Source organism: Diabrotica virgifera, chromosome 10, assembly GCF_917563875.1.
Source record: "Diabrotica virgifera virgifera chromosome 10, PGI_DIABVI_V3a".
NCBI lineage: Eukaryota > Metazoa > Arthropoda > Insecta > Coleoptera > Chrysomelidae > Diabrotica > Diabrotica virgifera.
In genome coordinates, this window is record NC_065452.1 from 100,782,938 (window position 1) to 100,810,752 (window position 27,815).

General features: G+C 34.3%; 1 protein-coding gene across 1 annotated transcript in view; it reads right to left on the reverse strand.

The window, feature by feature from the left end:
• The window catches only part of LOC126878478 (secretory carrier-associated membrane protein 1), a 111,451-nt gene that overhangs the window by 16,502 nt on the left and 67,134 nt on the right, over positions 1 to 27,815 (reverse strand). The window contains exon 4 of the mRNA XM_050641228.1: positions 11,175 to 11,382. Within this exon, the coding sequence (XP_050497185.1) occupies positions 11,175 to 11,382 (208 nt within the window). The remainder of the gene's footprint in view (positions 1 to 11,174; positions 11,383 to 27,815) is intronic.

Here is a 27,815-nt window from a genome sequence, read left to right on the forward strand (position 1 = left end):
CATGGCATGAAAACTGTAAAACTTGTTTTTGTCTTTTCCAAGCCTCTTACTTAAATCTGATGAAATACATTATTTAAAAAGTAAAAATTTTTGTTTTTTTATCAATCCATTAAATTTATGGTTTTATTTTGGGGCTTTTCTTCCCCTTGGTAAAAATTATATTTACTAATGTGTAGGCCACTAATCAAATTTTGCCAACTAACGAAATATAATAATTTTATTAGATATCGATTATATGAATATTTTTATTTTCCGGATACCAATATAATCAAGAAACTGGGAACTTTACAAATAACTGAAAATCAATTTAAATAAAAGTAAATAGTTTAATAATTTTCCTCTAAACTATAAAAATCACGTAGTTTCTTTTAGTCATAATTCATTCATTTGTACTATTCTCAAATTTCATTCGCGTTCGTATTACGAACGCATAGACGGGACTATGCTTTACCCTGTTGCTGACGTCATGCGCCAATCGGACGAGCTTACGTAACTAGAATATCAGGGTGTGCATATTTCCGCGTCCCGGTGAATTCGTATCTATTTTAATCCCCCATCCTAATTACAGGCCAACTGGCAACTCTGGTGCGCAGGTAATTTTTAGATAACCCATTAACTACCGGTGAATTGGTAACTTTCATTTTTTAAGTATTGTTGATAATCTAATATCGGTATTCCAGGTATTTAGCGCTGCACTCCTAGAAAATGGAAAAAATGGCACAGGAAGTGAAACCGATGATGAAACGAAACGCAAAAGAGAAAACTTGGATGATTGTTTTAATAGAAGTAAAATTAAAAAACGGTCACCAAGCAAAGCAGGCAACGAAAACAAGGAAGACATGGAAAATGTTATGATTACAATAATGAAAGAGCTAATGAATAAAAACGATGAAATGCTTCAGGAAATAAAACAAATAAGGAAAGAATAACAACAAACCAATAAAGAGTTAATGGATGTAAAAGCAGAGAATCAAAAACTAAAAAAAGAAGTAAAACAGCTACATGAAAGAATGGAGCAACTGGAGAAATTTAGCAAAAGAAAAGCTTGATCGTAACTGGGTTGAAAGTAGAAACAAATGATTATAAGAAACTAAAAGAAGAAATGGAAAATTTTATAGCCCAAGAGTTGCAAATACAAATAAAACTAAGAAGTGCAAAAAAAATAGGAGAAACAGTATGCGCAATAGAAACAGAAGCCCTCACGGATAAAATGGAAATCCTAAATAAGAAACGTAAACTAAAACAGCATAAAGATCGTATCTAGCAAAGGACTAAAGAAGCAAAGGTAAACAAACGAAAACCGGCTACAAGAAATTAATAGTGAATGGCAAAATCTAGATATGGGACGAAGAGAGAGAACAGCTGATAAAAAATTCAAAAAACTAATAAACGAAGAACAGCGGCTGAAATACGATATTGACATGGCAAAAAAAGACTCGGAAATGCAAACGGTTAACGAAAACAAAATAACGCACACAAAATAAAGAAATAATCTCAATAAGAAGAAAAGAACAAGACCCATTAGAATGGGATCTTGGAATATTAGAACCATGCTGGCAGTAGGTAAGATGCAAGAAATAGCTCTTGAAATGAAAAAATACCAACTAGAAATCCTAGCCCTACAGGAAATACGATGGAAGAAAGAAGGAAAAATTGAGAAGAAAAACTTTAGCATGTATTATTCGGGAGAAAACAAACAGGGAACGAATGGTACGGCATTTATGGTGAACAAAAAAATGAGGGAAAAAGTGATACAATTCAAAGCAGTTAATGAAAGGATATCTTACATAAGAAAATAAACAAGCCAACATCTCGATAGTCAATTGCTATGCACCCACCGAAGAAGCAAACCAAGAAGATAAAGCAGAATTCTACGACATCCTGGAAGAAACCTGTGAAAATATTCCGAGGAATGACATATTAATAATATTGGGTGATTTTAATGCAAAGATCGGAAAGGAGGACTATAATCGTAATGTAGCTGGCAAAGAAACCATTCATGAAACTACGAATGATAATGGAGGAGAAATCTGCAACCTAGCAGCAGCAACAAACACATATATAGTTAGTACTGGGCATAAACATCAAAAAGAACACAAAATAACATGGATGATACCAGGAAAAATGGATGGAAACCAAATAAATCATACTCTAATTTCGAAAAGGTGGACACAAATAGTACAAGACGTAAGGTCATATAGAGGGGCAAATGGAGGCACTGACCACATATTGTTGATAGCAAAACTTAAGATGAAAATAATCAAAGCAAATAATCATAAGGAAGGAAAAAGGAGGAAATGGAATATAGCCAATCTGAAAACGCAAGAAACAAAGCAACAATATACAGAACAACTGGAACAGAAATTGGGTCAGTACGAGCACATAGAAATAGAAGGAGAATGGAAAAACATAAAGAACAGCATAATAGAGACAGCAGAACAAATAATAGGATTCCAAAAAACAAAGAATCGAAAGAATGGTTTGATGAGGAATGTCACCAAAAAAGTCAACTGAAGCACCTCGCAAGACACAAATGGCTACAAAGTGCCGAACAGGAACAACTGGACCAATATAGAAAAGAAAAACAAGAAGCATTGAAACTCTATAGAAGAAAGAACAACACATGGATCTCTGAACAAATGCAAGAATTAGAAACGAATAATAAAGACAACAAGAAATTGTTCGAATAGATAAAACAACAATACAGTACTAAAAAATCTGCCACAAAAATAAACAAAAAAGATTGGGAAAAACATTTCACGGACCTATACAAAAACGACAATAAGGCATATTCAGAGGATGAGGATATAAGAGATAACAGAGATGAAGAGGAAGGCGCACCCACTTATCAGGAATTCATGGAGGTATTAAAACAACTAAAAGTAAACAAAACGCCAGGGCCAGATGAAATCAACAACGAACTGATTATCAACGGAGGAGAGGAGCTCACGAAGCGAATGCACAAGTTAATGGTTACAATTTGGAAGGACGAAAGCATGCCCATAGAATGGAAAAACGGACACATCGCACCAATCTTTAAGAAAGGAGATCCAACTAAGTGCTGCAACTATAGACCAATTATGCTAATAAATACAACGTATAAGATATTGACCACAATTATAAGAAACAGACTAAATCAATACACAGAAAAAATTATAGGACCATACCAACAGGGTTTTAGAAAAGGAAGATCAACAATAGATGCAATACACGTACTGACACAAACAATTGAAAAAAGCTGTGAACATGACATATAATTACACATACTATTCATCGACTTCTAACAGGCCTTCGACAGCATATACAGACAACAATTATTAAAATAAATGAAAAAATGGAGATACCGGCAAAATTAATAAGACTATCTAGAATGACAATAAAAGACTCAACAGCAAAAGTTAAAACAAATGAGGGCGATACAAATGACATCAAAATAGAACTTGAAGTAAGACAAGGAGATAGTCTGTCAACGACAAACGACACTATTTAATATCGCTCTAGAAGGAGTAATTAGTGACACAGGGCTGAAAACGACAATCATTCAAAGCTCAACACAGATCATAGGATATGCAGATGACCTGGGACTGGTAGCACGAGATAAAAAAAGACTAGAACAGGCACTTTTGACCCTGGTAAGAGAAGAAAAGACGAGAGGATTAATAATCAATCAGAATAAAACAAAATATCTTATAAGCAAACGAGACAATGTAAACAGAATAACAGAAATAAAGATAGGTGAAAATACATTCCAGAGAGTAGATTGCTTCAAATACCTGGGGGTGATGGTGGACGGCAAAAACGGAAGGAGTATAGAGATAAACGAAAGAATTAAAGCAGGTAATAGAGTATATTGGAAATCTCACCAATTACTCAAGGACAAAAACCTGAGCAAAAAACAAAATCAAAAATATACACAGCAGCAATCAGATCAGTGATAGCCTATGGAGCAGAAGTAATGTGCCTTACGAAAAAAGACGAAGAAAACTTAAGAATAATTGAGAGAAAAATTATGAGAAGAATACATGGCCCAGTAAAGACAGAAACAGGGGAATATAGAAAGCTGATGAACCATGAAATAATAAATATAAATAAAGGAGAAGATATAGTAAAATTCATTAAAGCACAAAGGCTCAGATGGTTTGGGCACACACAAAGAAGAGGGGTAGAAGAACTGATCAGGAAGATAATGAACTGGAAACCAGTAAAAAATAGACCAATAGGAAGACCAAAAATAAGATGGGAAGATCAACTGCTAGACGATATATCAAAGATGGAAATTGCAAATTGGAGAGAAAAGATTCAGGACCGGAGAGAGTGGAAGAAGATAGTAGAGAAGGCAAAAAAACATCACAACCTATGAACTACGACCTAAAGGAAAAGCGGACTAATTTACCGCGTGAAATGGATGAAAAGAGCTCATATTTGAGCGAACTATACTCTAAAAAGAGTGAACTGTCCATATAATAATTCCAGGTATGTACCTGTATAAATTACCCTCCTTGAAGTTGGTGTAAAAGGTATTCATCATTTATGTATTGTCTTTTAGAAGGATTACTAGAGAAAATCCAAATAAATTTTGAAAAAATGGCTGAAATCGCTGAAATTCTTGTAACAGATTTCGTAATGAGTGAACATGGGTGTAAGTTATTGGTGGTAAATGATTTTAAATTTCACTTAAAGAAAGTGCTAAAAAGTGGAAAACATTTATGGTACTGTTCTGCATCTGGTTGCCACGCAACCTGTTATACCGACGGTTAGTTTTTTTTTAAATATTTTGAGTAGTAACTATGTTGGTTATCAACAATTTGATGTCAAAAATGCACATTTTGCCATTTTTTGTCCACCAGTAAGAAGAAAAACATTCAAAACAAAATTTAAGATAACCGCATTATAGAGCATGTAAAACAATTTAAACAAGGTTTTATAAATTTCGCTATACTTAATTGTTGCTTATAAAACTATAAATTAAGTCAGTTTAACGTTAATATAACTTATGTAAAAATACAACTTATATCTCGATTTTACGTGAAATAGCTCAAAGCAATGAGTAAAAATACACGGTTTTTATGACACTCAGTGTAACTACGTAACAATTGTTTTAGTTTCTATATGGACGGAATAACAAAATTTATGTAAATCTGACCAATTTTTTCTCAATTTAATTATTTATTGACAATTTAAATGAAAAATAGCCGATTTTAAGAATTTTCGTCTATAAGTTACAATATTTTACCAAAAAACTGAAAAAAGAACCGGTGAGTTTATTGAAATAGCCTTAAAATGAGTTGAAGTAAAATAGAATTGGAGCTTTGTTTATCAATAAACATTAATGAAAAGTATACATTTGCGATAGGCTCTGTGTTGGCTTAATCCGTTACTATTCAAATTTATTTCTTACGTTTTAAGCTAACTACCTGAGGTACACCTAAACCCTAAAAATGTCATCAAAACGACGATTTTGAAGCTCTTCCGACTGGATTAAAGAAGCTATTATCGATTCAAACAAAAGTTGTGTATTTTTAATTCTAAATTTCAACTATTTAATTAAAAATAAAGGGTTTCAGTTGATAATTCAAAGTTGCTACATCCACCACTTTCGCAGGCAGAATAAGAACCCTGCTATTGCATAAGTATATAGATTTTGAAAAACCATTAAAAAAGCATTCCAAAGTTTTTTCGATATGCCGTCTAGTTCTCGAGATATTTGACAATCGCCTTTCTGGACAGAGCCCTTAAATAATGTAAATATTCTTATTCAAGCTAGACATAAGCCGAGTGAGAGAGCTGACCGTGAAATTCATTTGCGATGTTTCCAAATTTACCGGATTTCGGGTTGTCTGCAAAATATATATTTAGGATATACACAACGGATCGCGCGCGCTGCCCTCTACAGCGGATTTAGTGGAACCACTGCAATATAAAATTCACCAAAAGGGGTGCAAAATGAGGTCCAGACAAAAATCGATTTCCTTGTACCCCAACCATTGTTACATCGAGATGTCATTATATACACGTGAATACAAGGTGAGATCCAAAATCGGATCTCGCCTTGCAAAACGGATCTCATCTTGTATAGCTTATGATACAAACGGATCTCGCCTTGATATGAAGACATATATATATATATATATATATATATATATATATATATATATATATATATATATATATATATATATATATAACAAGGAGAGGTTAACGCGAGTTAATAGATATCGGCATGGCTCGCAACAATGAAAATACAAAATATGCATAAGATGGAATGCAACCACAGACACGTGTTTCTGACTTATTAGTCGTCATCAGTATGGTATAGCCAAACAGGAGCAACGCAACCAATTTGTGGCTGTAATGTTAGAAGACCCTCAGGATTCGAGAGCAACAACTAACACATCCACGGAGGAAGCTACAGCTACCTGAGGAAAGTAATGCCAAACGTTTAAAACGTTTTAAGATCAAACAAGGAGAGGTTAACGCGAGTTAATAGATATCTATTAACTCGCGTTAACCTCTCCTTGTTTGATCTTAAAACGTTTTAAACGTTTGGCATTACTTTCCTCAGGTAGCTGTAGCTTCCTCCGTGGATGTGTTAGTTGTTGCTCTCGAATCCTGAGGGTCTTCTAACATTACAGCCACAAATTGGTTGCGTTGCTCCTGTTTGGCTATACCATACTGATGACGACTAATAAGTCAGAAACACGTGTCTGTGGTTGCATTCCATCTTATGCATATTTTGTATTTTCATTGTTGCGAGCCATGCCGATATCTATTAACTCGCGTTAACCTCTCCTTGTTTGATCTTAAAACGTTTTAAACGTTTGGCATTACTTTCCTCAGGTAGCTGTAGCTTCCTCCGTGGATGTGTTAGTTGTTGCTCTCGAATCCTGAGGGTCTTCTAACATTACAGCCACAAATTGGTTGCGTTGCTCCTGTTTGGCTATACCATACTGATGACGACTAATAAGTCAGAAACACGTGTCTGTGGTTGCATTCCATCTTATGCATATTTTGTATATATATATATATATATATATATATATATATATATATATATATATATATATATATACTCGTTATACGGTATAATACCTCAAATATTCTAAGTTTTCAGCGAGATAACTTTTACAGTTTAAACAAATTTAGTTTCGATCACGTTTTGACCAATTTTGAACACTGTGCGGCAGTTGTTTACGAAATAGTTAGTTAGCGTCAGTTGTTGGTAGCATCCAGTTGTGTTTTGTTTTCTGAGTGTTTAGTCCGGCATAATGTCAACAAGAAAGTGTAAAAACAGTTCTGCCATATTTTCTTACGTGTTTAAGGATACAAATAGCAATGCAGAATTTATCAAGAAAGCTGATCACGCTTCTTCTTCTTCTTTAAGTGCCGTCTCCTAATCGGAGGTTGGATATCACCATCACTATCTTTACTCTATCTACCGCTGCTCTGAAGAGTTCTATAGAACTGCATTTAAACCAGTCCCTTAAATTCTTCAACCATGACACTCTCCTTCTTCCTATACTCCTTCCGTCTATTATCTTTCCATGCATTATCAGTCTTAGCATTTCAGATATTGTAACTTTCTTATCGTTATTGTGTTTATTATTTCGCATTCTTTGCTCATTTCTCGCAATACTTCCGTGTTCGTTTTCTTCTGTGTCCATGCTATTCTAAGCATCCTTCTGTAACATCACATTTCAAATGACTGTAGTTTATTTTATCACGCTTATATATAACAGCACTACAGGCCTTAGAGGCCCTTGGCTTCGATAGTCTTGACTAATTTCTTCCATTTTTTGCGGTCCTCTCCAGTCTCTTGTACCCATTTCTTCTAGGTCAGTCCGGACGGCATCAAACCACTTCCTTCGTGGTCTTCCTCTTCTTTTCTTCCCTTGTTCTCCTGCTGATAAAACTCTTAGTACGTTTCTTTCTTGTGGCATTCGTAAAACATGACCCAACCATCTTACTCTCTGTGCCTTGATTTTCTGAGTTATTTTAGGTTTCTTATACATCTCCATTAGCTCCTGGTTTGTTCTTCTGCGCCATTCACGTTAGCCTCCTTTATACCACCAAAAATTATTTTCAATATTTTTCTCTCCCAAATCTCTGCTTTTTTTCTACTTTATGGTTCATTGTCCAAGTTTCACATGCATATAACACCGTTGCTCTCACTATTGTTTCATACTCTCGGATCTTGGCTACCCTGGACACGTTTTTTGCCTTCAACAGTGCGTTTAATGAACCTACTGCTTTGATACCTTTTAACAACCGTTTATCTATCTCTCTATCTTCGTCTCCTCTATTTGTAACTGTTACTCCAAGGTACTGAAATTCAGTTACCTTCTCAAATTTATAATCTTTGTCGTTTGTCCTTAGAGTAATCCACTTATTTTCTTCAGCGTTTTCTCCTCTCATTTTCATATACTTGGCTTTTCCTTGGTTTATAGTCAGGCCATATTTTCTTTGCGTCTTCTTGAACATTTTTTGAAGTTCTGTTCTTGAACGTGTCAGAAACATCAAGTCATCTGCAAAACCTATACACTGTTGTCTTCTGTTAAGAATCATGCCGCTTGTCTGGATATTGGCTCCTCTAATTATCTTTTCCAGCACTAGATTGAATAAGTCTGTTGACAGGGGATCCCCTTGTTTTAATCCTCTGTTGACGTTAAACTGATTTGAAAAACTGCCTTTTATCATGACTTTATTGACTGTGTTGGTTAACGTCATTTTTACTAATCGTGTCAGTTTCTCTGATATTCCTAGTGCTCTCATTGCTTCGTATAGCCCGTTTCGTGAGATGGAGTCGTAAGCCTGTTTAAAATCGATAAAGAGCATATGCAAGCCTAGATTTTGTTCATAACTATTGTTTTGTAATAAATTTAGCAAAACAAATTCATCGGTTGTTCCTCTTCCCTGTCTGAAACCAGCCTGGAATTCTCCTATTATCTCTGATTCATAAGCTTTTAATCTAGTTCTTATAATTTTTGCTAATACCTTATACACCACTTCTAACAGTGCGATTCCTCTGTAATTTTCACATATGGTCTTATCACCTTTCTTGTGAACTGGGCAGATGAGTGCTGTGTTCCATTGCTCCGGCATTTTTTCGATATCCCATATTTTCTTTATAAATCCAGCTATTTTTTGCTGCAGTATACTTCCTACTACCTTTAATATCTCTGCTGGCACTCCGCTTTCTCCGGCACTTTTATTATTTTTAGGTCTTTTATTACTGTTATTATCTCCCTTTCTGTCGGTGCTTGTGTTTGTTGTGGTTCCGCTTCTCGTATTTGTTGTTGTTCGATTTCTTGCCTTCGCTGTTGCATTTCTGTTTCTGTTTAGGCTTTATCGTTTAATAATTCTCCGAAGTATTCTGCTCATCTATCCAATTTGTCTGTCTTGTCTCCCAGCAACATACCATCTTTATTTCTGAAAAACATTGTGCATTTATTTTGAGTCCCTCGTGTTTTTTACTCTTTGATAAAAATTTTTAACTTCATTTTGGACGTAGTTTTCTTCTATTATTTCTAGTTGCTTTTCCAGTGATTTTCTCTTCTTTTGCCTACATAATCCCTTAGCTTCTCTTCTTTTGTCTTTATAATACTCTTTACTTTTTTCTGTGTTGTTTCTAATATTTTTCATTTTTGCGTTGTTTCTCTGCTCTAGAATTCTTTTGCAGTCCTCATCAAACCATTGTTCTCTCTTTTCTTTTTCTGCTGTCCCAATGCTAAGGTCTGCCACTTCTATCACAGCTGCTTGTATTAGTTCCCATTCCTCTTCTATGTTCCCGGTCGTGATTCTTTCCAATCTCTTGTTTATCTCTTCCTCTGTTCTTTTTGCTACCTCTTATCATGCTTACTTCGGTGAAAAATTTGGTGATCAGGAAAAACCTTGGGCTCCACATTATGTGGGGTAATGCATATAAGGAAATAAATTACTTCCGTTATGATTTAGGTTAGGTTGGGTTAATTTGCTTACAATGCATTATGTGGGGTAATGCATACAAGGAAACTGTTCTTCTTCTTTCTAGCATGATCGATCATGCTAGTAGGCTTCTGCCTGTTCATTGCCATCAAGTCTTCCCCGGACGATGAGGTCTACCATGGACGATGAGGTCTACCATTCTCGCCATCGTTTTGGTGGTCTACCCTGTGGTCTTTTACCTACTGGGTTATTCGTTTTTGCGCATTTAACGAGTTTGCTGTCCTCCATTCTCTTTACATGTTTGTTCCAATATCTTCATCTCTGTCTGACTATGTCCTGTATTCCACAGTTTTGTCTGATGTCTTCACTTCTTATTTTGTCACGTAGAGTTTTGCCTTGTATACTTCTTAGTGTTTTCATTTCAACTGTTCTCATCATTTGTAACGTTCTATTTGTGTCTGGTCTTGTTTCTTCCGCATACGATTTCTTTCAGGCATCCCGAGATTCTAGCTGCTTTCATTGTTTGTTCTCTGACCTCTTTTGAGAGATTTTCATAGCTTGTTATTTCCGCTCCAAGACATTTGAAGTGATTCACCTGTTCCACAGTTTTGGAGTCAATTTCTAATTTGCATCTTATCGGTTCTTTGGAAACTACTAGACACTTGGTCTTCTCGGTGTTGATGAGGATATTTAGTTCTTTGGCTTTAATATTAAATAGCCTCCAATCTCCAAAGTAGCCTTTGGAGATTGTCTTCAGAATCGGCGATAAGGACAGAATCAGCGTAGCAAACGACTCTAAAGAATGTGTTACCCATTTCAAAAACTAATAGTACCAAATATAGGCTGAATATTATGATGTTTCAATGCTATGGATGGGCTATGAACTTGGGGATGATAATGAAATTTTATTTTATTTAATTCGATCAGATTCGATTTTATTTACTTTTATTGAATTTTATTTAATTTATTTTATACAAATATTTTAAAATCAAAATTAGCCAAATCGATCCAGTCGTTCTCAAGTTGTTATATAAAGATATATAAAATTGTAATAAGTGTATGTATATTGTATGTACATCTTGTATATTACTGTACTCGTATACTACAAGGTTACTGCACGCGTCTCGATTTTTAGAATGATGCTAAATATGATTTCGGCCCATGCAAAGCCATCATTCCGAGCAACAAGAAATATTCACTTCTTAAATGTGTGTTTGTGTATTTTACTCTAACAAGCGTGACAAGTTACTTACATATCCAAAGATAGTAAAGATTTCTCACAATCTTTTGAAATTCTAGTGGGATATCAACCTGTATATCTTGATAAAAGCATGGTTGAAAGCAACACTGCTCAGGCAAAGGAGGCCAATTGTTACGTCGTACATTGTATGTCGAATTTCTCATTTCTTCTTCCCTGCGAGCTAATTCTTGCTCTTTTCTTTCTAATTCTTCTTGTCTTCTCTAAACAGAAAAAACTAAATTTAATATAAAACACATTTATATATTTTTTAATTAGTAATTATAATTCAACCAATCAACAAACAAGTTTCAAGCAAATATATAGAAGTAGGTCCTTCAGACTACATATTTTTAGCAAACTGCCTAGTAGTCCAGGAGGAATCTGTTTTGGGTTAGATACATCGTATATGATCCTATTTATTTTTTCGAAATATTATTAGAAATTATATTTTCACTATGCGGGCAGTTTAAAAGATAGGCTAAATTTTTTATTAAACAGTTTTTTGGAAAAAATTAGAAACATTTTTTTCTCCTTTTCGTTGCTATATCTTGGCAGCTATGCATTTTAAAAAAATTTACCCAGAACGTCTTTTTAATATTAAAAAGCACTACACAAAATTTCAACACAATCGGTCAATAATATTATTATAAAAAGATTATTAAAAACATTGATTTTTGACTGTTTTTTTAATGGTTTTTGCTAATTTTGCAATAACAATAATTATTTTTTCAATTTGAACATCAGTCCTATTCTATCTTGTAGGAAATTGCAAAACTTTTTGTCTTCACAAATGTTTTCTAAAATGCATAGTTAGCGAGATATAGCAACGAAATGGGGAAAAAATTAAGTCCTATTTTTTTCACAAATTGTTTAATAAAAAATTTAGCCCACCATTTGAAGTGTCCACATAAAGAAATTATCATTTCTAATAATAAAAAACGACTAAAATCCTCTATAAAAGGTATATATTTAAAAATCCCTAAAAAGGGCTACATCACAGAACTAGTTTTCGATTGGGTGACCAATCATCATCAGTGCTTACCTAAAATGAATATAACCTGATAAGATAATGCAAAGTTTTTAAAATTATGACTACGGTTTTAAGAAAAGTTGTAGGTTATACTCACGTGATCTAACATGCTAACCACCAAAATACAATATTATAAAAATATATGGGTAAAAACCCTTTAAAAGTGATCCATCAAGGAAACAGATGAAATATGTTCACTTAAACATGGATGTTCAAAATATTCCATGTAATATGCTCTAGGTACCATCTGAGCTCTAAATTGACTTGTTCACATGTTGACTGTATGATGGCAAGTGACGATGATATGGGGACTCTTGAACGATGACATGACAGAAGTGATAGTTTCACAGGAAGTTGAAAAATTAACCTGTCAGTTTTGAAGACTATGGTGTAAGCTTGTTAAATTAAGAAAAGTAACAACAATCACTCCGCTGTGATAAATAATCAATTAAAATAAAATAAACTAGATGTTGTAGTTATAAAAATGTATTCACGTATGTTGTCAATGGAGGTGGCAGGCAAAACACATTACACAAAAATTAATCGAAAACCAAAGTCAATGATATCAAACCCTTTTGTCAATAGACCCAGGATTTAGAAAAGAAATTTTGTGTTGATTTAAAGTTATCGAATTTATTTAACTTAATGGTAGCTGTTGGAATTTGTGTAAGTTTAAAAAGACGTCACAGTAGGGGTGACTAAAGTGTAAAAATGTCTTAAATAATCTAGGGGGATATATCATTAAAAAACAAGCTCAGACTTAGGCGACTAATTCCTAAGGATCCCGCAGGCTACCCGGAACCGTAATGGTTTGAAACCAAACCGTCATAAGATGTAGTTGACAGTAGGGGGAGGAGAGGATGGAATATAAGATGTATATGATCATAAACATCTTATATTCGAGATCATATACATCTACCCCGCAGGCTACCCGGAACCCTAAGGGTTTGAACCCAAACCGTCATAAGATGTAGTTGACAGTAGGGGGAGGAGAGGATGAAATATAAGATGTATATAATCATATTATACATCTTATATTCATGATCATATACATCTTATATTCCATCCTCTCCTCTCATATGATCATATACATCTTATATTCATGATAATATACATCTTTATTCCATCCTCTCCTCCCCCTACTGTCAACAACATTTTATGACGGTTTGGTTTCAAACCCTTAGGGATCCGGGTAGCCTGCGGGGTCCTTAGGAATTAGTCGCCTAAGTCTGAGTTTGTTTTTCTAATGATATATCCCCCTAGATTATTTAAGACATTTTTACACTTCAGTCACCCCTACTGTGACGTCTTTTTAAGCTTACACAAATTACAACAGCTACCAATAAGTTAAATAAATTCGATAACTTTAAATCAACACAAAATTGCTTTTCTAAATCCTGGGTCTATTGACAATAGGGTTTGATCATTAATTTTAGTTTTCGATTAATTTTTGTGTAATGTGGTTTGCCTACCACCTCCATTGACAACATACGTGAAAACATTTTTATAACTACAACATTTAGTTTATTTTATTTTAATTGATTATTTATCACAGTGGAGTGATTGTTGTTACTTTTCTTAATTTAACAAGCTTTACACTATAGTCTTCAAAACTGACAGATTAATTTTTCAACTTCCTGTGGAACTGTCACTTCTGTCATCGTCACCCCATCGAGTCCCCATATCATCGTCACTTGCCACCATACAGTCAACATGTGAACAAGTCGATTTAGAGCTCAGATGATACCTAGAGCATATTACATGGAATATTTTGAACATCCATGTTTAAGTTCACATATATTTCATCAATGTTTCCTTGACGGATCACTTTTAAAGGGTTTTTACCCATATATTTTTATAACATTGTATTTTGGTGGCTAGCATGTTAGATCACGTGAGTATAACCTACTTCTTCTTTCTTTCTTCTTCTTTTAGCCCATTTCTTTCCAACTTAGGACATAGGCCTTCCCCAAATCTTTCCATTTCCGTCTGTCCTTGGCTGCGCTTTTACAGTTAGTTCCTGCAGCTTTTACAATATCGTCCTTCCATCGCATCTGAGGTCTTCCTTTGCCTCTTCTTCCTGTCCGCGGTCCCAAGTTTTGTATTTCAGCATTCCATCTATTTTCTTCCTGTCTCGCATTGTGGTCCGCAAATCTTAATTTTAACCCTGTTATACAGGGTGTCCCGGAAAATAGTGCGTTCCTTAAAGGTATAGGTAGAAGGCACCATGTAGAACAAAAAACTCTTATAACATTTTTTTCTAAATGCAACCGTTTGACCAAAAAATTAAAATGTATTTTGGTATTCAAATTTAAATCTGACAACTATGTGCGGTACGCAAATTTAAGCATAGACAGTCCCATGTAAATAGATAAAAGATGATAGTAAACAGATAGTTTTAAAGAATCCTGTTTAGTGTCAATGCCGAAAATGTTTTCGAATAGTGAGTGTATTACCTATTATGTTATTACCTATGAATGGTGTTTGTGAAAGGTTACTTGAAACATCTATTCGGTATATTAATTATTTTCAAGTAAGTACAACTTAGTTATTTCAGTTCACAAGTAAACAAATTACTGAGACATTATCTGGTGTATTTAAGTTCCACTGTAAACTATTAAAACTATGTAATTCAGTTAAAGCCCTCAGCAATACTCAGCATTCAAGCCATTTAAACCTTACTAAATACATAATACTAGTTTAGTTAAAAGATGTGTTTTTATGTTAAAGATGTGTAATTCGTTTAAAATTATGCAATAGGTATTTCAATACATTTCAAAAGAAAATAATTTTAGTAAACAAATAGTAAATACATAAGTATTACCTACTATTAGGTTGGATTATTTTAAATACTGTTAATCACAATCACAAACGAGTTCTTATTATGTTATTATGCCGTAGTGCGTACGATGTTGCCAGTTTATTAAAATTTCCAAACATTAAAATACAGGTATATGGAAAACAATGTTAACTTTTTTTTGGAAACGGCTAACTTTAGAAAAAAATGGTATAGGACTTTTTTGTTCCAAATTGTGTATTCTCTCCATACCTTAAAGGAACGCACTATTTTCCGGGACACCCTGTATGTTCAGCTACATTTTTTACTTTTGTTTTCTCTTTCATTTGTTTGATTTTCTGTCTTGTAGTTTAACCTACAACTTTTCTTAAAACCGTAGTCAAAATTTTAAAAACTTTGCAATATCATCAGGTTATATTCATTTTAGGTAAGCACTGGTGATGATTGGTCACCCAATCGAAAACTAGTTCTGTGATGTAGCCCTTTTTAGGGATTTTTAAATATATACCTTTTATAAAGGATTTTAGTCGTTTTTTGTATTATATGGTATACAGCCAACTACAGGAAAACTTTTTCCTTGTGAATTTCTAATAATATTTCTAAGCGATTAAAGCAACAAAATACATAGGATCATATACGATTTACCCAAATGAGGGTGTTTTATATTAGAGAATCCGATATAAGGTCGATCGGCACCGATCTGTTGAATGGATAAAAATATTAATGGATATGTAATTTAGTATGTTAACACCTATAAAAAACAAGGAATGCCTGATCTAATTTTGTTCTGACTATAATTAATATATTATAGTTCAGGTCAGATCTAAGAACAACAATGGGCTACCCACTGACCCAACTATCATGGACGACCGTTCGAGATGGAAGCGAGTTGTGCAGTCAGCCAAGACCCACCCCGGGTTGTAGTGCTACCAGAAGAAGAATAATAATTAATTATTAATAATTAGAAAATGACTTTTTTTAATTATTAATAATTAAAAATAGAAAAAAACTAATAATAAAATACTATACTAAATTTACATTCAAGATGCAGTAGAAATAAACAAACCAAGACACGTTAAATGCTACTAGGAGCACTCCCGAATCATAATTTACAATGTATAAACGTTGGAAATCATGATTTGGGACTTACAATGTATATACATTGTAAATTATGATTCGGGAGTGCTCCTAGTAGAATTTAACGTGTCTTGGTTTGTTTATTTCTTCTGCATCTTGATTGTAAATTTAGTATAGATTCTAGTATTTAATTATTAGTTTTTTTCCACTACAATTCCTCAGTTGGTGCTATTAAGCAATTAATACTATTAAGTGTAATTACTTATTAATGGCAATGAAATACACTAATCTTGGGTTTTTTTTATGAAAATTATAATGTCTAACGAAATATTGTGGTTTTAACAGCATACACAGTCGACTGTAAATGCTTAGTATTTTAACTAATTAAAAAGGCAGTCTATCTACACGGGACGAGTTGAGTTCACTCCCAAAATATAAATATTACCTGACTACGTAAAAGGTAATGTTTGAATTCACTCCCAGACGATTTTAAGCCGTCATTAATAAAGTAATTATTATACCTTAAAATCTGGACACTGTTGACAAATCATTTGTTTAAAAGTATATTTCTTATTAGACGTTCTTGCACATCTACATAGATCTAATTGGGATGATTTTTAAAAATGCAACTTGGTAATAATTCAAGAAAACAAAGTTTCATTGTTATGTTCTTGTTAATATTTGGTCACTTGTTTCATCGAATACATACATTAGAGTAAATATGGAATTGCTAAGCTTTCTTTTTTTTACAACATATTTGATATATTTTTTATAAATTCAAAATTGGTAAGGCCGTTATTTTGTAGTTATTTCAAATTATTATCTTTAAGTTTTTCCTTAATATCACTTTTCTATCGTACACTTTCACAACGGTATCTATACTTTGAAGTTTGATATAAGTCAGTATCTAATTGAAAATCTTGAAGAACATAAATAAACTGGTTAAAATTTGGATGTGTTGTATAATGAAGCATTATAGCGAGAGTGAAAAGACTCACATGCATTTGTTGTCCTTTGTAAAGACGAAGAATTTTCAGCCCATATATGAGGAGGAAATGTATTTCCTGAATTGCAACCAGATCTATGGCAAAGCAATATCCCCAACGTCCTCTGCTTTGAGAAATGGTAAACCAAATGCCAAATATATAAGGTATATATTTAGTTATATCTGTTTCTGCACTGATATTCGTGGAACAGTTCCAACTGTTGAAATTTTCTATACCAACTTTAACTCAAGTGAAGCAAGCATCCCTTAAGTTTAGTGTCTGGAAAAACTTCTCGAATTGCTTTACGATGAAAGTGCTATTTGGCAACAATGTTTAAATTTTAGAAAAATAATATCCTTAAATCATACTTTATTTTAAAATCGCTCGGGAGTGAATTCGAATAGTGTCGGGAGTGAACTCGACTAATAAAATAACTACCTGCCCAAGACGGGAGTGAACTCGATGGTGCCCATCTACACTTGAGAGCAAAAAAATCGACTCACTCGCTGAATTGTACACGTTAGATGTCTCGAATTTCCTAAACCTGTTGTTTAGCGTAATCATACAGTGTTTTTTTGTTTAAGTTCGGAACACCCTGCGGAATATTTTAGCATATATAAAATATTTAAATTAAAACTCAATTGTAGCCTTAGGCTTTCTTAACATTTTGTTTTTTGATTCATTTGCTTATGTTCGATAATAAAAGAGATATGTGCTTTAATATTACAAATGAGGTATACTATTTGGTCTTGATCAATATCATTCCAAATCTCGAGAGCTACTGCTTCTACCTCTTGTAAGGTTCTAGGAGGTGGCAAACGCTGTCGTAGTCTTCTGCCAATTAGGTCCCACAAATGTTCGATTCGGTTCAGATCTGGACTATGCGATGACCATTTCAAAGTCCGAAGATTTACCTGTTGTAAATATTCGGTTACAAATCGTGAACGTGAGGTCTTGCATTATAGCGCATTAAAAAAATTGTTACCAATATAAGGAGCCGATAGCATGGTAGCTAAGTCCTTCGCTATGTACGATCACTGCTTGAATACACTCATCGCGGTTCAAATTCCTTGTAGCGCGTTCCATCTCTACCAACCAACAAAAAAAAATACGGACTTAATTGAAACTTTAAATAATAAATCTACTAATTTTCAAAACAGCCAGATACTTCTTGACTGTGAGCAATTTGACATCCATTAAATTGTTAATTTCTCATAGCCTACTTTAGGCTTGTTTATTAAACTAAGGAGAAAATGAGAATTTATTAATGAAAAACATTGCTAGTTGTTAACGTACCTAACTTTTTATTATCCAAAATAAGCAAATGAATCAAAAACCAAAATGATAAGAAAGCCTAAGGCTACAATTGAGTTCTAATTTAAATATTTTATACAGGGTGTTTCATTGGGAAACGGAAATACTTTAATGGTGAATAGAGGTCACCGAGGCCGTTCTAGCTATACTAAATTTTTTGCCCTACCGACTTTTATATCCTAGATACAGGGTGTTTTATCGATTTTGCTCATTTCTTTCCTAAGCCATAACTTTAGAACCACCCTGTATATTTTTTTAATATTTGGTACACATATATCTCATTCAAAACCCAAACGACCGACATACTAATCACAAGAAAAATCCAGGTCCGGATTAACAAAAAATTATAAAGTAATTGTGACCTTAAAACAACACCCTGTATATTGAAATTTTGAAAATCTATTTGCATATTTGAAAAGAGCACAAAAAACTAAGTCTAATGGTTCGCTTCGATTTTTCGGCCAGACAATTTTTTGACTTTAATTTTGAAATTATATTGAATTTTTTAAGAACTCAACATTAAAAAGCAGGTATTATTAACTTTGAATTATAAATAATTATTAAAGTTATTGAATAAATACTCATTTTAAAATGAATCACTACTTATTTATTACATTGGAAAGACCCAATTATTAATCACAAGAAAAATCCAGGTCCGGATTAACAAAAAAAAATAAAGTAATTGTGACGTTGAAACAACACCCCGTATATTGTCATTTTCAAAATTTGTTTGCACATTTGAAAAGACCACAAAAATCCGAGTTTATCGGTTCACTTTGATTTTTTGTGCAAAAATTTATTAACTTTAATTTTGAAATTAAATATTTTCAAATTTTTAAGAACCCTGAGATTAATAAGCAGGTTTTTAAAGCAATTTTAGTAATAAATCATTCAAGTTAATGAATAAATACTAATTGTAAAAATAATCAGTTATTATTTATTGCATTGATTATTTTGAAAATGGGTATTTATTTAATACCTTTAAATTTATTGTTAAAAGTGCTTTAAAAACCTGCTTTTTAATTTCAGTGTTCTTAAAAGTATCAATATATTTCATTTCAAAATTGAAGTCTTTAAATTTCCTTCACAAAAAATTAAAGCAAACCGATAAACTCAGATTTTTGTGGTCTTTTCAAATGTGCAAAAATTTTTTTGAACATTTCAATATACCGGGTGTTGTTTTAAGATCACAATTACTTTATGTTTTTTTGTTAATCCGGACCTGAATTTTTCTTGTGATTAATAATTGGGTCGTTCCACTGTGGCAAATAAATATTGATTAATTTTAAAATGAGTATCTATTCAATAGATTTCATAATTTATAATTAAAAGTTAATAATACCTGCTTTTAAATGTGTAAGTTCTTAAAAAATTCAATATAATTTCAAAATTAAAGTCATAAAATTGTCTGGCCGAAAAATTGAAGCAAACGATTAGACTTAGTTTTTTGTGCTCTTTTCAAATATGCAAACAGATTTTCAGAATTTCAATATACAGGGTGTTGTTTTAAGGTCATAATTACTTTATAAATTTTTGGGTTTTGGATGAGACACATGTGTACTAAATATCAAAAAAATACACCGGGTGGTTATAAAGTTATGGCTTAGGAAAAAAATTGGCAAACTCGATAAAACACCCTGTAATTCGGTTATAAAAGTCGGTAGGGCAAAAAATGTAGTATACCTAGAACCGCCTCGGTGACCTCTATTCACAATGAAAGTATTTCCGTTTCCCAATGAAACACCCTGTATATGCTAGAATATTCCACAGGGTGTTGCTAACTTAAAAAAAAACACAGTATGATTATTACACCCGGTATAAAATGACATTTATGTGTCTAGCAACAATATTATTACATCGATTTTCTTAAATAGTAAGTCTATAACACACTAAAAAAATCACTCTAATCGAAAAACAGGTTTAGGAAATTCGAGACATATAACGTGTACAATTCAGCGAGTGAGTCGATTTTTTTGCTTTCAAGTGTATAATCTTTCTTATAACACTACGAGAAATGGGATCCAGATAAAACTATAAGATATGGCTAAAGCTTGTTAAACTTTATAAATTTTAAAGATTGGTTCAGTTGGCACACTACCAAAACATACCTAGTGCAAATACATTCTTCAAGAAAAACTCCAACAAAAAATGGACTTGGTAGCTTGGTAGCGCCAAATGGAACCACTAAGAATGAAATTGACTTAATTTTAACCAACAAGATTGCTACAATAAAAGATGTCAGTGTTATCAAGAAATTTAGAAAAATAGGCAGCAACCATACACTAATCGACAACAAAATGAACAGAGGAAACTGTCTGATAAAACCAGACAACTACGACAAAGGGAAATAAACGTAAGAAGCAACATACAGAGAATACAATACACAGAACTTTGTGCGACAATAAGGAAAAATATTAAGGAGGACATAAGAAAATACAATGAAAGACTGGAAAAAACGAGAAGAGCATTAAGCATTGGAAAGAAGAAAATCATTGTTCTAACAAACGAAAACATCAGCATTATAGACAGAAATGAAATAGTACAAGTCATGTTGTATTATTTACAGATCATCAACAACAGATTAACAAACGCATGAGATGTTGCACAGCCAAGAGAGCAAGCTGGCTTCAGAAGTGGATCCAGTACCCTGATTCATATCCATACGCTTCGAGAATTAATGGGTAGAGCCAGGGCCGCGCCAAGGCTTTCAAGCGGCCCCGGGGTAAGTAATTTTAGGCGCTCCTTTCCTCCTTCCTTTGTAAGTAGTTTTTTTTGGCTTAGTGAATCGTTATACGGTATAGCAACAAACTATTTTTTATGTGTTAGAAAAGTATCATCATCATAATCTAACCGTTATCGTCCACTGCTGAACATAGGCCTCCTCTAAGTTTCTCCATGTCTCCCTATCTTGGGCTACCAGCTATCCAGTTCCCGCCAGTTCTCTTTACATCGTTACTCCAGCACGTTGGTGGTCGATCTCTGCTTCATGCTTCGTTTATCCGATTGTCCGCCCGCGGTCGCATATTCCAATAATCTTCTATTAGTCTAGCTGTTGTTCGGTGTTCTTGCCACATGACCTGCACATCTCCATTTCTTTTTTCTACATGTTCTACTATGTCTTTGATTTTTGCTCTTTGCCTGATATTATTTGGTATTCTGTCTCCTTGTGATTCTTAGCATGGCCCTCTGGGTAACCCTTATTTTCTGCTCTTAGATTTTCAGCAGCAGGAAAGTAATATACTGATAAGTTGTTATGAATAATACAAATATTTACAGAAAACAACGATTACATTATCAGAGAACAAATAAATATATAATTATTATTATAGTCCATTTGCTCACGGTTTTTGCTCCATATTTTAAAGAACCGCTTGGATTGACATGAAATTTGGCATACGCATAGCTAATTTATATCTAACAAAGAAAAAAATTGATACTTCGTCGTCGGGGATGAAAAAATATACGTTAAAATTAAGTCCGGAATTGGATAAACTGATTAACTCTAAGCAATTTTTGTTCCATATACAGTTTTTTCACTAAGTAAATATTTTTCGAGTTATTTGCGAGTGAATATGTTCATTTTTCAACATAAAAACCACGGTTTTAGATGGTTTTTCGCAAATAACACAAAAGTGTGTATTTTATTGGAAAAAATTTTCTTAGCAAAAATATAGCTTATAATTTTTTTTAAATAGCACGCATGAAATCGGTAGATACAGTAGAGGAAGAGTTGTAGCTCGAGAAAAGTGGGTTCTTATTCGTCAAATTCCAAGTCGAACATTTCACCGTGAAATAATAAAAAAATGAAGTATTTTCGGGCAAAACTCGTTATAACTTTTTAAAGTCTTTAGTAAAAGCTTTATTTTTGTTTTTAAAGAAAACAAATTTAAGCTTTAAAACAAGTTTAAGCCAGTATAACGCTGAAAATAAAGTTGGTCCCTTTTTTTTGGTAAAAAACATCGTAAAAATCCCAAATGAAATTAATCGTTACAGCTTTACAATTTACTTTATATGATTTGGAAGTTTCACCATTTCAAAGAGCTTATTTTTGAAAAAAAAATTGTTATAAATAAAAAAAAATAATTTGAAATTTTGAAGGAAATGCTTTTTTTTCAAAATTTTTCCTAAGAATATATTTTCGATAAAATACTTACTTTTTGAGGTATTTCCGAAAACCGTCTAAAAACGTGTTTTTTTTGTTGAAAAATGACCATATTCACTCGCAAATACATATTCGACAAGTAGATATTGACATGGGTATTTACATGGACTGTCAACTAACATTTAACTATCACATTAATTCTATGGTTTCCTCGGCATATCGCTCATATGGTTTCATTATTCGCAACTGCAAAAATTTCTATAATCTATCAGCACTAAATGCTATGTACATGAGCTTAGTTAGATCTAAATTGGAATACGGTGCTTTAATATGGAATCCTATTTATTTTAAATATGCCAACGTTATCGAAAGGGTTCAAAAAAAATATCTAAAATTTTTAACCTTCAAAGTTACAGGAACATATCCCCAAAGGGGTTGTGATTATGTCGCTTTGTTAGATAGTTTTAATTTTATTTCATTAGAAATGCGTAGGAATCAATAAGCGATATTATTTTTGCATAAACTATTAAATGGTGGAGTTGACTGTCCTAATTTACTAGCACAAATCGATATCTTTGTTCCTCGGGTATCAGCTCGATCTAATAATACATTTGTGTGTGAAAGATCCTACACGAATATAATGTTGAAAGCACCAATCAACTTAATGTGCAGAAACGCAAACAAACTATCTAACAATTGTGATATCTTCTGTTGTAGTGCTTATGAATTAAAAAACAAGTGTCGAGCTCTTACCTAAGGTACTTCATTTTGGTTTTTTTTTTGTCTTTATAACGTATATTTGTTTTCTTTTTTATTTATTTATTTGTTTGCATGAGAATTGTTTATTATTTATTTGTAAAATTGCTCTGTAAATGGGTAACTGTTGGGCAATAAACGCTATTATTATTATTATCCAGATTTAGCCATACGGCTCACACTCCCTCTGAGGGGAAAATTGACTCATCCCAGATACCTACGGTATCAAAAGGATTGAGCTCTTGTTATCAATTTTTGGATTCTTGTTATCGATTCCGTGTTATCGAGCCCTAGGTGACTTGGAATGCAGGTGTATCTCCCAAAAATTTTCTTACACTTCTGGCCGTCGCAAGTAGTACAGCTTTCTGCATGGTCTTATAAATATGTTCATTGAGACCCAGCTTTTTTATGCTTTCGAGGAGGGTCTTCGGAATGACTCCAGTAGTAGACATAACAATAGGTATCGTCTGCGTACTTTGCATTCTCCATTGTCTCCGTATTTGAATTTCCAGATCTCTATACTTGGCGATCTTTTCAGTAAATTTACTACGTAAATTATTGTTGTTAGGTATCGCCACATCAATTAGTGTTGTTTGTCTTGTTAATTTATTAACTAGTACGAGATCTGGTCTATTATGTGCCACTGTTTGGTCTGTGAGCACACTGCGGTCCCAGTATAGCTTGTAGTTGCCATCCTCAAGCATACTCTCAGGAACGTATTGATAATATGGGAGATGGTCCGTTTGGAGAAGTCCCAGCTTGTTAGCTATCTCTTGATGAAGGATTTTTCCCACTGCGTCATGCCGTTCCTTGTATTCAGTTGCAGCAAATGCCTGGCAGCCCCCTGTAATATGTTGGATGGTTTCTTGGGCTTGACATCCATATCGGCATCTGTCGTTATGAACCTGAGGGTCTTTGACGATATATTTCAGGTAATTTCTGGTTGGTATAACCTGATCCTGAATGGCCAGTAATGAACCCTCCGTTTCAGGAAACATCTTTCCTGATGTCAACCAATAGTTCGACGCTATATTGTCGACATAGTCTTCGCTAACTTCATTGGGATGTCGCCCGTGCAGAGGTTTACCCATCCAGGTGCGCAGTTTTTCGTCCTTAGTAAGGTGGTTTATGCGCATTTCTGGTTCCCTCAATTTGACCGGTGTTGTGTCATCTACTGCGCAAATTGCGCGGTGTAGAGTAGATGTCTCAGCCTGCATCTGAAAATAAGTTCTTAAATTAGCAATCTGTTTATCTAATTGCTCACCTATATCCATAAGTCCTCTTCCTCCTAAATACCGGGGTAATGTCGTTCGTTCTACTGCACTTTTAGGGTGGTGTTTTTGTGCCTTTGTGAGGTGTGTTCGTACTTTTCGCTGAAGATTTTCTATAGCCGTTTTTGTCCACTTAACAATACCAAATGAATAGCTAAGCGCGGAACAAGCGTAGGTGTTCAGTGCCTTAAACAAATTTTTACTGTTAAGCTGTGAACGAAGTAGCTGTTTTACCCTTCTTATAAACTCAGTAGTTATCTCAGTTTTCATTTGCTTATGGTCAATTTTCCGCGCCTGCTTTACTCCAAGATATTTGTACATATCGTTATCGCCCATGGCCTCGATGTTCTGGCCATTTTGCATATCGAATCCACCGGGCTGTACCTTTCCTCTGACTATATTCAAAACACGGCACTTGTCTAGACCGAACTGCATACTAATATCATTAGAGAATGTTTCTACAGTTTTTAGCATCTCTTCTAGGTGTTCTCGAGTGGAAGCCATTACTTTCAAATCATCCATATACAACAGATGATTGAGCTTCGCTACTACAGTATTATTGCTTTTAATGCTAAAACCTGAGTCAGTGGAGTTTAATAGCTGGGAAAGGGGGTTCAAAGCTAAACAGAACCACAGTGGACTCAACGAGTCTCCTTGAAACAGGCCCCGGTTGATTGCGATATTTTCGGTTTCAATATTTTTTTCACCAGGTATTTGGAGGTGAATTTTAGTCTTCCAATCTCTCATTATATGCCTTAAAAAGGTCACTATGTTATCATCGACTTTGTATATTTTCAAAATATCTATTAGCCATTCATGCGGTACTGAATCAAAGGCCTTTTTATAGTCAATAAAAGCAGTAAAAAGGTTCCTTTTTTTAGTGAATGCCTGGTTAGAAATGACTGAATCGATGATAAGCTGTTCTTTGCAACCCATGGAACCCTTAGCGCATCCTTTCTGTTGAGGCTCTATGATATCGTTTAGAGCACAGTGTTGGTAGATACGCCGGGTTACACAGGATGTGACCAATTTATACAAAGTTGGAAGACAAGTAATTGGGCGGTACTTGGATGGACCTTGGGTGTTATTTTGATCCTTGGGTATTAAATAAGTAGTTCCCTGAGTTAGAAATGATGGTAATTCCTGCGGATTAGAAATAACATGATTAATTAACGTTGATAAGCACTCATGAATACTCCAAAACTTTTTAAGCCAGAAGTTCTGAACTCCGTCTGGTCCAGGAGATTTCCAGTTATGAAGCTCTTTGATGACATTTGAGACTTCTTCAGTCGTGAATGGTTCGTAGTTAGCAGTGACGTAGTGGTGACAGTTGTGCGTCGTATCTTCTATCCAGCCAGCATTGTTGTTAAAAGCAGCTGGCGTGGAAAGTTGATTTCCCCAAAACTCATGAATTTCTTCTTGGCTTGGGTAAGACTTGTCGACACTTTCTACGGTGGAATTGAGTTTTCGGTAAAACGCCTTCTCAGAGTTCTCAAAAAGTGCATTGTCACATTTTCGGTTGTTACTAACTTTATACCTTCTTAATCGTCCTGAATAGACGGAGAGTTTTTGTTTTAATGTATCCAGACACTGTTGGGCTGTGTTATTTTCTGGATCGTATCTCGAGTGTCTTGCAGTGCTCCGCATTATTTCTTCAGCTCTCTTAATGACTTTTCTACTTGTTACACCTCTTATATATTCTGTGACTTGACCAATATCCCTACGCAGTAATTCAATTTTTCCGAGAAGTCTTTTTTCCCATGGTGCAATTCTGTTAACAGTCCTTCCGTTATTAGTACCCCGTCGTGTTCTGATCTTAACGCCCATTACATTGGCAATTGCTGTTGCTGCACAATAGATTAGCATATGCAGATATTCCAATGTGTGGGCTTCTACGATGTGGACTTCAGTGTTCACAATTTGTAACAGCGCACCTAGTTTCTTACAAGAGTTTATTCGTGGTAGCGGTGGTCTGCTAAGTGGATTTGTTCCATTAAACTCTTGTACGGCACGAGCCATTTCGTTTTCTAGACTATGGCGCAACTCGATGTTTTCCTGCTGTGTATTGTCAGGTTGAGTTTCTGGTATGGGAATCTCAGGAATCTGCTCCTCAAGGATTTCATTAGGGATTTGATCTAAAACTAGCTCTTGGTTATTCATCTCCCGTTCGACTTCGCTTTTGATGACATCGCGTCTAGTCTCTGGGATAAGATTATTTCTTATGATTACCCGGTATTGATCTGATACTCTTTGCTCCGATACTTGAATATCTGGGTACTCCCTGCAAAATTCGACATACAGCTGTTGTCTGTAGCCGATCGTTTCTTGACCGAGGTTTGTCACCTTATAATAGAAGCGCAAAATGCTTTCATTGATGGACACAGTCCATTTCATGCGCTGCCTCGGTCGTCCCGCTTGAGTGAGCGCCGGCTGATGATCCAGCGCAGCACCTTCGGCGGGTGGAGCTCTTGTTGTTATTTGGCTCGCTTGTGGTTGTGGTTGGGCTGTAGCTGATTGTATGACAGGGGCCCGCCTCCTCAACACCCTGCCACCGACGTCCCGCATGCTGTCACGTCCAGCGCCGGCTCCAGACGTGCCCTGGCGATCCCCAGGCAGCGATCCTAAACACAAATTATTATTCTCCATTCTCATGGGTGTGCATTTTATACCTACTGCCAGGTGTCAGTTTTTGTTCCACGGCAAGTATTCCTGCTACTCTCTGGGTATTGGCGCTACGAATACCCAGAAAGCATCCCCCATTCGCAGGGGGCCGCGCCTGATAGAAGAACTGACAAAAAACTCCCACAGGGAGTTATTATTATTATTATTATTATTATTGACATAATTATTTATACAGAGTGTCCAAGAAAAATTATTTTGAATTAAATTAATTGACACAAAAAGAAGAATGTATGCAATTTATTTAACTCAAAATACATTCTACCACTGACAGAAAACAGAGAAAAATGTTTTTCTGACAAATAAATATTGTTTTTCGCTTAAATTCAATATTCAACCTACCGAGAGGCAGATGGGTGGCTGCTTGAATATTGAAATTAAGCGAAAGGCAATGTGTATTTATTAAAAAACATTTTTTTCTATTTTGTGGCAGCAGTCGAATGTATTTTGAATTAAATAAATTACATACATTCTTCTATTTGTATTAATTAATTTAATTAAAATATTTTTTTCTTGAAAACCCTGTATAAATAATTATGTTAATGTTTACATTACTGAATAGAGAATTGAATAACCTTTTAAATGAGCTAGCACACGACCCCTATTCCCCATTTAAAAATAAGGGGTGAGGAAGTGGAAGGG